The 12,021-nt window shown below is 45.2% G+C and overlaps 2 protein-coding genes across 5 annotated transcripts in view; both read right to left on the minus strand.

The window, feature by feature from the left end:
• The window catches only part of PPP2CB (protein phosphatase 2 catalytic subunit beta), a 44,723-nt gene extending 43,675 nt beyond the window's left edge, over positions 1-1,048 (minus strand). Inside the window, exon 1 of the mRNA XM_001363754.5 lies at positions 797-1,048. Coding sequence (XP_001363791.1) covers positions 797-898 — 102 coding nt within the window. The 5' untranslated portion in view covers positions 899-1,048. The remainder of the gene's footprint in view (positions 1-796) is intronic.
• Positions 1,049-7,906: 6,858 nt separating this feature from the next.
• The window catches only part of TEX15 (testis expressed 15, meiosis and synapsis associated), a 50,924-nt gene continuing 46,809 nt past the window's right edge, over positions 7,907-12,021 (minus strand). For 2 of the 4 annotated variants that reach the window (XR_008913145.1, XR_008913146.1), the window contains exon 10: positions 7,907-11,588. Coding sequence is in view for 1 of the 4 variants with exons in the window: in XM_007495572.3 (XP_007495634.2) it covers positions 11,551-11,588 (38 nt within the window). In the remaining 3 variants the exon portion in view is untranslated. The remainder of the gene's footprint in view (positions 11,589-12,021) is intronic. The other 2 variants (XR_008913147.1, XM_007495572.3) reach the window with 1 other exon arrangement.

A 12,021-nucleotide genomic window follows, 5' to 3' on the forward strand; every position in this document is an offset into this window, starting at 1 on the left:
CTATGCACACCATCTTGCTCCAGGATCCAGAGACAAGCTCATACTGGAGGCAGGTATCCTCCCATTTGTATTTCCTCTGAACTCCAAAGGGGATGTGGTGCCTCAGAGATCAGGAATGGCTATTTCCTTGTTACATTCCTTTTCAAGCATTCTGATATTTTTGAATATTGGTGGATTAGTACAAAAATAGGAGAAGAAACAAAAGTAAGTATACAAAGAATGCCTGTTGACTGCCATCCAAAGACCTGATCCTGACATAAGAAAGCCCTGGGTTCAAGGGTGCCCCATGGCAGCCCTCAGAGCCCTTGCAGAAGGTGCCCCCTGGCCCCATCAAGGTAGGGGGGGAGGGGCCGGGGGCTGGATTTGACCTCAGGTGTGTCTGACTGAGGCCCAGCTCCCTGTTCAGCTGGCCATCTCTCCCCCAGACACTTATGGGCCCCACCGAATTGGAGATGGCCACGAAAGGGTTCTAAACGCCAAGCTTAGAACCGTCTTTCGGACCCATGAAAGAAATGCGCCTAGGAGCCAGCCTGGGGTGTGCCAGGCGCAGAGAATACAGGCACTCCAACTGCAGCGGGGACTCAGTGGGGAAACCTGCTGCTCCTGCACCGCCCCTTCCACCCATGCCAGATTTTCACATGCACTGGTAAAGCACCCCCACACACACTCCGGAGACCATATGCTGGGGGAGGGGAGAGCCGAACACAACAGGGCCCGCCCTCGGGGTGAGGAAGGGGGGCAGGGTAGCACCCCACTTCGGCGGCGCCATCCTGTGCCTCAGTTTCCCCGACCTCACCTTCTCGCAGAGCGTGCGCACTTGGTTCTCGTTCAGCTGCTTGCATTCGTTCAGCTGCTCCACCCACTGGTCCAGCTCCTTCGTGAATATCTTGTCCTCCATGATGGCGGCGACGGCGGCGGCGGCAGCGGCAGCGGCGGCGGCGGCAGCCGAGTGGGCTCGTGCTGGACCCGCCGGGCCCAGGCCCGGGCCGTGGCCCCGCCCCCGCCCCGCCCCGCCGCCGGTCCCGCCCGCCGTCGAGCCCCGCCCCGCCACGCAAGCCCCGCCCCCGCCCCACCCTCAGGGGGGCGCGAGCCGGGACGATGCGAGCGTGCTTGTGTGCGTGCCCGGGCCCGAGGCGGCGGAGACGTACACGAGTTCGCGGGGGCGCGCCCGCCAGCCACCAACCCCTCCTGCGCGCGCGCGCCGCCCCGCCCCCTCCGCGGCGCGCACAGCCGCTCCCAGGGGCCTCCGGGCGGGGCCGAGGGCGGTCCAGGGACGGCGGCGGCGGCCGAGCTGGAGGGAGGCTGCCCGCGCCGCCGGCCGGCCTCCCTGCCGGCCTCCCTGCTGCCCGCCCCGGCCGACTCCGCCCTCGCCCGCAGCCCTCCTCACGCTCCCTGCCCGTCGGGGCCCGTCACTGCCCGGCACTTCCGCCGGAAGGAGCTTGATGGTGGCGCGCGGGGCGGGGGAGGAGGGGCATGAGGCGGCGCCAGAGCGCCAGAGCGCCACCTCGCGTCCCGGAGGAAGACCGGGGAGGAAATCGTCGCAGGCCCACGGCGGCGGCGCAGTACCACCTCTCCCTAGGCGCCGCAGCCCTACCCTCTTGCGTCACGTCGTATCCCGCCCCTGGCGCCTCAACGTCTCCCCTTACGTCACCGCGTGACCTGCTCGAAGGATTAGTTGCCTTCCCTGGTGCCGCAGCGCCCTTACGTAACCTGTGAAGAGGTCTCTCCCTTCATGGGCCCACCCTTTGCTTTTCAGTTTTGTGGGCGACCTTTAAAAAGATTCTTAATTTTAATTTTTAAGTATTTTTTCATATTTACAGGATTTCTTTCCCTCCCTCTCCCAGAAACGACAAGCAATTCCACTAGGTTGTACAAATGTTATCACGATACCTATTTTCTTATCTCTTTGGGGTACAAACCTAGGAGTGGTATTGCTGGATGAAAACGTATGCATTCTTTAAAAGCCCTTTGCGCATAGTTCCAAATTGCCCTCCAGAATGGTTGGATCAATTCACAATTTCCACCAGCAATGCAATGGTGTCCCAATTTTGCCACATCCCCTCCAACATTTATTTTCCTTTACTGTCATATTGGCCAACCTGTTAGGTGTGAGGTGGTACCTCAGAGTTGTTTCGATTTGCATTTCTCAAATTATAAGAGATTTAGAGCACTTTTTCATGTGCTTATTGATAGTTTTGATTTCTTCATCTGAAAACTGCCTTTTTCAGTTTTGACCTTTTGTCAATTGGGGAATTGTTTGACTTTTTGTACAATTGACTTAGTTCTTTACATATTTGATAAATTAGCCTTTGTCAGAGGTTTTTGTTATAAATACCGCCCCCCCCCCCATTTGTTGCTTCCCTTCTAATTGTGGTTGCATTGGTTTTGTTTGTACAGGAACTTTTAAATTTCATATAATCAAAATTATTCATTTTACATTTCGTAGTGTACTCTCTCTCCTGCTTGGTCTTAAATTCCTTCCTTTCCCATAGATATGACAGGTATACTATTCTATGTTCACCTACTTTGTTTATGATTTCCCCATTCTGAATTAATCTTGGTATAGGGTGTAAGATGTTGATCTAGACCTAATTTCTCCCATACTGTTTTCCAATTCACCCAGCAGTTTTTTATTAAATAGTGGGTTCTGTAAACCTTAAAATTTCCCAGACCCTACTTTATAAGATTGGATTAAGACCATTCCCCATTTGGGCAGTGAACTCTACTTAAAGCTGGAATGTGAGAATTCTACTTTACCTACTTGGGCCTGCCCTAGGGGAAGATAAAGTTGTAAACTCTTTTCTGAACAATGAAAAGTACTTAAACCCATACTTTTCTTAAGCTAAGTACCTATAAAGGTCAAGCAACTTGTGAATTTACAAGGAACAAAGAACTGGAAAACTTACTCAGAGCTTTCCTGGTGTGAATTACTCAACACCTTCTTAGGTGTGGACTAAGAATGGGCGGTCCTTTAGAAATATCTACAGTGATTGGTAGATGTAAGGACTTAGGGGAGGTGACAGAGGAGATTTTGCCCTTAAAAATAAGAGCTCAGGGAAGAGCTGGGAAGTGATTCTGAAACATTCAGATTGGAGAGACTCATTCTGAGGAGACTGATTCTGAAACATTCAGATGGAGGAGGGAGCTGGTGAAAGCAGCTGAGATGCTGCTGGCCTGGTGTCATTATAAATCCTTACTTAGACAGATCTTATGGTGAGTTATAAAAAACTGACTGATTTCTCTTTTAAGACTCAGGTCTAGGCCATGTTGGCTTGAGGCCCTTCATATTTATTCCTTTCTTACTCTCTCTTTCTTTGATTACTCATTGTATTGTTAACTAAATCTCTATAAAACCCAGTTGACTTGGGTATTTGAATAATTGGGAATATTTCCCTGGCGACCACCTTATATTTGATTTTAAAACCCAAGACACTGTAGTGAAACATATTTCTGCGGTCAAATTTACTCACCCTCTCTTATATCTATCACAATTTATATCTTCCACTATTTTAATCACTACAGTTTAAGACCTCAACCATTTTAAATCTCACAGTTCTTGTCCCAAAAGCTAGGATCTTTGGGTTTATCAAACACTATATTGCTACTGTCATTTACCCCAAGTCAATTCCACTGATCTTTCCTTCTATCTCTAAGCCAGTACCATATTGTTTTGATGATGATCACTGCTTTATAGTATAGTTTAAAATCTAGTAGTGTTAGGGTGGGCAATCTTTTGTATATGCATCTGTGAAATGGGAGGAGTAGGCTGGTTAGGTGTTTTGGCTCTCCCGTGCCATCCTAAGCCCCAGCCCCCCTACCCTTAGGCCTACCACCCCACCAGAATAAACATTGGTCACACAGTCACCACAGCGGATGGAGAAGACCAATGTGAGGAAGAGTATGGACCACAGGAAAGGACCTGGTCAAGCATCTAACTGCAAGCTGCTGCTCTAGGAGTTCCAGTCCTGTGGAGTGGGGGGCTGAATTCACACCCTGCAAACCTGGCCCCTGTAGGGGGAGCTTTGAGGCTCCTCCTCTGTTAAAGTGGAAGCTGGAGAGGGCAGGCTCACCTCCCTTTGTCAGCATTAGACCCTGATGTATAATCAATCCTTGTTGACTGTCTGATGCTGCGCAGCAATACTTGATAAAAGAATATGACCAATTGCACTTGAGGTGAACGAAAATAAAAATTTCCTCCCACTGACATCCATCCAAAGACCCCCCAAGCCCTGCTTTGAAGGTGCCAAGTTTGATAGAGGAATTCATCCCTTAGCTGAACAACAGCTCCAGAGGCCAACATGGAGGGGGAGGAGTGCTTAGTAGCTGATTCATTCCCTCTCCTAGCCCAGTTGTTCCATTTCACTCAGGCTCTTTGCTTGGAATTGAACTTTAGACTGGAATTAGAATGGTTTGATGTGATGAAAGGCTCATCAGCAAGAGCTTGGGAGCTCCAGAATTAACTATGGCCCTGGGACATGGAGAGGTCAAGGATGCTGGGTTCTTGTCAAACTTTCTGTGAGCTTGTTTTACCTCTCTGAAGAGAGAGAAGGGTTTGGAGAGATGAAACTTATATATCCTGTTCCTCATCTAGACCCATGCTTCAGTTTCTCTGCTAGATCTTGGCCTTTGAGAAATTCAGCAGCCCTTTGTTCAGTATGAATCTCTCATGATATGTGCATTAGAGTAATCAGTGGCAAAATTTTCTGAGGGGGTGTATGTGTATGTATGTATCTGTGTGTGTATATATATATATAGAGAGAGAGAGATCCTCTAGAAGAGTGTGGTTTTATACTTGTGTGTATTATAGATATGTATAATGCCTATAGAACACTGTTGAATATGTATGTGTGTATAGAGAATGCCCCTAGAACAGTGTTGTTGTTGTATATTTATTTATGTGTGTGCATTTTCTCCCTACTGTGAAAAGTAGATACTTCTCCTTATGCCTTTAGAGCACTAGTTGCTGATATTTTTTTTTAAACAACTATCTCCCCTATCCCCTACCCCTACCATCCAGAAATTTTGTGCCATCATTGCTGAATTAGTAGTTATTCAGAAGAGCTGATCTATTCCCTTTAGGACAGTCTAAAACATGATAGTAAAAAAGAGAAACTCCTTAAACAACCATCACGTATTTGGTGGGGGAAACCCATAAACTTTTAGTGGACTCTAGACAAGTCAGCATTATTTTAGCAGTCAAAAGTCACAATTCAAATGGGGCAACAGTAATAAGACCAAACTGCTTACATAAGCACACTGTCCTCACACACACATGCACACATGGGTTTAGTGTTCTTAAATGTTCAGTGAATGTTTAGTGATTTAAAAACCCCAAATTTGGCATGAATAACAGCTAATTTAAGCTAACATTTATATAGTGCTTTTACTCTACAAACCGTAGATTGTATAATGATCCTTAGAGCAACCAGGTAGCTTAGGAGTTAAAACACAGGGACTGGAGTCGGGGAGACCAGAATACAGTGGGCTTCAGATACTTCCTAGCTCTGGATAAGTCATTGAACCTTAGTTTACTCAATTGTAAAATGGGGAAAATAATGTTTACAACTCAGGGTTGTTGTGAGGATCAAATGGGATATTTGTAAAGCACTGATCACAGTGCCTGGCACAATAAATGTTTGCTCCCTTCCTTCTGGAGCAAAGGCACAATTGGAGACAGAGTACACTGTTTGAGGAACAGATGGATGATCCATTGGCTAGGCCATTGAATGAGGGAAGAGGAGTAATGTAGAATGAGGTTGGGAGGACATGCTACTTTGGGATTGTGCTGAAAAGGATCTTAAAAGCCCCAAATAGTTTATCTTAGAGACAATAGGGACCCATTGGAATTAAAAAAAAAACAAAATACCACGTCAAAAAACCTTACTTTCTGTCTTAATAACAACACTAAGGAAGGAAGAGCAAGAGCTAAGCAAACAGGGATAAATGATTTGCCCAGGGTCACACAGCTAAGAAGGGTTTAAGGTCAGATGTGAACCCAAGTCCTTTTGACTGGACTTTGACTTTATCCTCTGTGCTACCTAGTTGCCCCTGACCTACTGGAATTTGACTAGGGAATTACAGTAAGATCTGCACCTAAAAATCCCCTTGGCTAGTCCAGTAGGCTAGCTGAGAAATGATGAGGACCAGAACCCTGGGGGTGGTCATGTAAATAAGACAGCAGTCAGAATACAGGATGTGTTGTGTAGAAACAAGACAGGGGCATAGAGTGAAGGAGAGCACTGGAAGGGCAATTCCAAGATCATGAATCCTGGTCTTCCCTGACTTCCAGAGCAATCTTGTTCCACGGGCCACTCCCCAGTTAGCTCCAAACCTTGCTGCCTGCATACCAGTGATGATCATCCCTATTCCTTCCCCACAGGAACCTGGAACTCTGCCCCTAACAGGCAAGCTTTTACTTTAGACCAGTGATGGTGAACCTTTTAGAGATGGAATGCTGGATCCTGCCCCTACCCCATCTCCCCGACCAAGTGCAGTGCCTGCTCCGCCCCCCTCCCTGAGATAACAGTGCCCTCCCCCAACCCCTTACCACACTCAGGGGAGGGAGGAAGTACTCCCATTGGGCTACTGGGCAAAGGGGCTGGGATGTGAAAAAAATGTCATCAGGCATCATGGAGAGGGGGAGGGGAGCAGCTCCACACAAGTCCCTCTGCCTTTCTAATAATGAACTCTGGGGGTGGAGGAGGCCAGCGTGCCCATGGAGAGTGCTCTATGTGCCATTTTTGGCACCTATGCCATAAGTTCACCATCACTGCCTTAAATTGTCTAGAACTGGGCAGCCAGTTCTATACCCTCACTTCCTCCAGGGCCAGCTTCCATTATTAGAAGGTAGGCCCCTGAGGGTAGGGACCAAAGGAACATGGATGTGGGATGGGAAGGAGGTGGTAATGATCTGGGTATACTTGGGAAGAAGATGAACCATTATGAGAAGGGACAGAATTTTGGGGAAGATGACTTAGTTTTGAACAAGTTGAATGTACCTTTGGTATATCTGTAGTCAGAAAAAGCAGCCTGGGAATGGAGATCTGTGAATTGTCCCTATTGAGGGGATAAAGCTTTGGGGGAGGGGAGATCTCCAAGGGTGAAATCACAGAGAATAGAGTGGGTAGTGAAGAAAGGAGGAATTTTCTGAAGAGACAGAGCAGGAGAGGCAGAAGTAGTTATGAAGAGTGATGATGCTTCTGCAGCCAAGGGAGCAGTGAGAATGGAGGAGGTCAGACAGGGAGGCCATGGTGAAATGCAAGGATTCTGGACCTGAAGTCAGAAAAGCCTTGGTTCAAATCTTGCCCTAGACAACAAGGATGTGCTGATAAATGTTTAACAACTTTCCAGAAAATAAAAAAATAAACACATGAAGTGATTGTGTTGTTGTTGTTTTTTAAACTCTTATTTTCTGTCAGTAAAAACTCTTAAAACAGAGGGGCAAGGGCTAAACAAAGGGTTAAGTGACTTGCCCAGGGTCACACAGCTGGGAAGTATCTAAGATTACATTTAGACCCAGAACCTCCCATTTCTAGGTCTAGCTTTTAAGTTTAATATGCATTATTAACCTTTTCTCCATCATTTTCTTAAGCTTAGACAATTAATAAAATAATAAAATAAGTTTTTATTCATAGGTTTCTCTATTTCCTTCTCTGTAAAAGGAAAGAATTGAAGTCTTATCTAACCATAAATCTAAGATCTTGCCCCAAAGGCTTGTCTCTACTATTCATGTCATCTTAGAGAGGGGATATGGAAGAGGTGACTACCAAGATGAAGAAAGGGCATCAGGTACAAGGCTGGTGGGAACAATGCAGGAAGAGGATGGAGAAGGAGGAGAAGGAAGGTGAGGAAAGTTGGCAAGCAAACAAAAAGGCTTCATTGCCTTCTGAAGAGGACTCTAGAAAACACAGAATCACAGTCAGAGATTGCAAGTTTTCTCCAGTTTATTGGTTTTTTCTCCCTGGATTCTAAAACAAATGTTTCCCAATGGGCATTTTCTCTTGCTTACACTTTCCAGCAAAACTTAATTTTGTTTTATTTTCACTCTGTAGAACAAGAAACATGAAATGGGTGGGAAAGAAAATAGACATCCCAAACTTAACACACTTTACTTGGATTCTATTTCTCAAGGGATAGCAGGCCTCCAACTCACACACCATGTATCTGAATAAGGGCAAAGATAAAAATAAGACAAAGGAAACAAGGCTATGAAAACCTAGGACTCTTGGCAGAACCTCAGGTAGACAGGGAAGCTAGAGAGTTCTTTCTCCCAAAGAACAGAACAGAGCGTATGTACCAGCATTTGTCCAGCTACACACAAATCACCTGACTCTCTGCGCAAGTCCCTTTGAACTATTTTCTTGGGAGGCTGTTTGCACTAAAAACATAAAGAAGCAAGATCTTTTTATTCTGTAGGGGAGAAAATAACCAAAAATTGGGAGGGGAGACTGGATTCCTAAGCATGATAATCCGTGACCTCCATTGTTTTATCACCCAATCAAGTGGAAGTCAGAAGATTTTTATGTGACTCAGATGGTTAAGATCACCATAAATTTACACATTTACAGAGGTGGAAGAAGGCCTGCTTGGGCCCCTTTATCTCTGCTAGAGGTGTTACAAATCAAAGGCCTAATAAATCTCAATAAAACAACCATTGGAAATGAATTTGGTTTTGTAACACATTAGAGAAAAGGGATTTTCTATTGCCTTATAAGAGGCCAGTTTATTAAACCATTTTGTACTTGTTTCCCTGCCTGGCTCAATGTGGGTTTGCTAAGTAGCTAGCCAAAGATTATTCTGACCAAGAAGCTCGACCCTGCTTTAATGTTTTGTTACCGATTTGTACTTATTCCCCTCAGTGATATTTGCTAACGTGCATGGTTTCCCTTTAGATGTGAATCTGCTGGGAACAGAAGATGGGGAGGAGCAAGCAGGGCTTCTAAACACCATCTTCTCTCATCAGCTCTCAGGGCTATTTTTCTCTCATGGCATAAAAGATGCCAACAATATGATACAAGGAGGCATGTGGGAGCTCTGAAAGCACAGGGTCAGGTTCAGGCAAAGGAAAAGAAAGAGAAAATGAATGGACAGACTTCTGCTACCTTGCTATGAAAGCATGGGGTTTAGGCAAAGGGGAAAAAAAGGCAGGTTCCTACTATCCTGCTACATGAAAACATGAGATTAGGTTCAGACAAAATAGTTAAAAAAAAAAAAAGCCAGGTTACTGCTACCCTGCTATGAAAGCATGGGGTTTAGGCAAAGTTAAAAACAAAAATTAAAAAAAGAAAAGACAAACTCCTGCTAGCTTACTATGAAAACAGGTTTAGGCAAAGAAAAGAAAAAGGACAAGCTCCTGCTCTCCTGTTATATGAAAACACAGCCATGTAATGACAAAATATTAAAAAAAAAAAGGCTCCTCCTACCCTGCCCTGAAAGCATGGGGTTTAGACAAAGTTATAAACAACAACAACAAAAGCTCCTGCTATCTTACTACGAAAGCACTAGGTTGGGGGGGGGGGGGCGGAAAGAAAGGCCAGGCTCCTACTATCCTGTTAGATAAAAACATGGCAAATTATTAAAAAAGAAAATAAAAAGGGAGGCTCCTGCTATTGTGGCAAGCACCAAGTTCCCCCACCCAGTACACCCCAAATTCCTAGAGAGATCACAGGTCAAGGATTATATGAGGAATTCACCTTGCAGGGCTGGCAACTGAACAAACATACATTGGATCCTCTTCCTCTAAGCTTTGGGTGTATTTACACCAGCCTTAAGATAAGGCTCTGACCACGAGGGGATCCCTCTTGTTACATCTCAAACACCCTAGGCTTCTCAAGATAACTTAGCTACCTTTGTGATCCCTACATCTCAGACATCACTTTTGATCCCCAACATTATGAGATTTCTCAAGATAGGTAGCTTCTGATCAGGAAGCCCCCAGATCCTAAGGTACCTATTGTGTTACCCATTCTCCCTCAATTGCCCCCCTTTTGTCTAAGCCCATGCTTTAATAGCAAGGTAGTGTTGTGGGGGGCTGGAGATTAACCCTTGGTCCCAGAAGGATGTCCTTTCAAGAATGACAGTCCTGGGGAAACCTTTTAAAGAGAGATTCATTTAGGTTGAATGGGCAGGAGGCAGCAGCATGCAGGACCAACTGCTTCCCTGAACAGAGAAAAGTTCAGCATTTTTGTATCCTAAAGGAACAGGGTCTACGTGGCTTGGGAAGGACCCATGAAAGAAATTATAGTCACGCTGGGCCTTATGGCAAAAGCCGAGGTGCAGTGAAAACAAGATATCTTTGTCAAGGCAATTTTCTTGTTGTGACCACATCAGGACTTCACATGTGTTGACAAGGCCTGAAACATTCCATGAAAGATATGATTTGGGGATCTATGCTAAATTTCTGAAAAAAGTGCTCTCTGGCTCTCCTACTCAGCATTACAAGCATCCGTGCAATGAACATATCAAACAGCCTTAGTAGCAGAAGGGAATGCAATGTAAAGGTCGGTTACTTGGAGCCCCCAAACAACAAGTCTTCCCATTCTACAAGAATCTTCGTTATCTCCTCTTCCATGGCTCCGTAACAAAAATCATAGTCCTAAACATATGCGATCTCCCAAATATTAAAGCAGGACCTGTAACTTTGGCATAACTTGTTGCATTGTTTCTTTTGTTCATCACCAAGGTCAGTAAGATAATGGATGTGGACTGGCTGGCAAATAAATTCTCACGCCGAACATCACTAAGAGGGTGAAATGAGAGGCACTTCTAATCTCTCTTTGGCTGCAAAGTCTAGTTCTCTCTCTTTTTTTTTTCTTTTCCCCTTTCTGTATTTTGTTTCTGTAGTTCCTCTGCAGCAAAAGAACCTGCCTGGGGTTTATGTTACATGGGATGTAACAACATGTCACAAGTACAAGGTGCAAGATGGTCTTATAATCAAAGAAAACAGTCAAGGCCGGGTGTGGGTGTGATGAATACAAAAATAACTATTTGGTGATCTCACCATCTAAGAAACTTAAAAAGTTTTGATGACACTGATGGAAAAAAAATCTGAAGATTCCAGAAGAGCCCTTTTTTTGGCATTTGTTCTGAAAACAGAAAGTAAACTCCTCTTTGATTCTGAAGGGGAACAAAGTAAAAATGTGGAGACGCAGAATCATTCTGATAGACTGGACTTGCTTCTCTCTCCTCCTGACAGAATGGAAGCAAGAATGCTTTTATGTGGCTTAAGAACCATTTATAATGCGGAAGACGTGCCCCGTCAAGAGCTAGAGGGGCTCACAAATGAGAGGCCTGATCAAGCTCAGCAGAAAAGGGACATACATGGAAATGAACTTGGCTTTGGAAAACATTAAGGAAAATGGATTTTCTTATCGCTTAATGAGTGAAATGCTTGGAATTAAAAGTATTCTATGGCTTCTAAATTTAAGACCAATACATTATCATTCAATCAAAGGAAAAAACCAACCAAGGAACATCCCACCCTGCCACCCCCAGCTCCCAAATCCCTACATGAAGTCCCTTCTGTTCCTGCAGACAGACTGCAAAGTATTTTCAATGTCCATTCTGCAAAGATCCTTGTTGCCAGGAAGCTAAAGGGAAAAAAGAAAGAGAAACAAAACAAAATGTGAGATGCAGTGACCCAGGGCAAAAGGCATCTCCTGTCCCCTTGCTCTTTCTCCTCCCTTTTCCACAGACAAGAGCTGGTCATTTCCCTGTTACTGTGTGGACCAGGAAGTAACTGCTACCCTTTTCCTGGCAGAGTCATAGGCATGATTCTTTTCAATGATCCCCCCTACCGATAGGCTTACTATCATGGTCACTGTCAATAAGAGTATATCTCAAGTCCAGAGGTCTAATGGAGAGGCAAAAAAGTCTTACAGGGTTCGAGGTTTGGTCTGATAAACACTTGCAGGATCCTATCCCATTCCAGGAATTGGGTGCCAAGTGCTTTTTATAAATCTGATCTCATTTGATCCTCACCACTCCCCCAGTAGATAGGTGCTGCTATTATCGTCCCCGTTT

Source organism: Monodelphis domestica, chromosome 6, assembly GCF_027887165.1.
Source record: "Monodelphis domestica isolate mMonDom1 chromosome 6, mMonDom1.pri, whole genome shotgun sequence".
NCBI lineage: Eukaryota > Metazoa > Chordata > Mammalia > Didelphimorphia > Didelphidae > Monodelphis > Monodelphis domestica.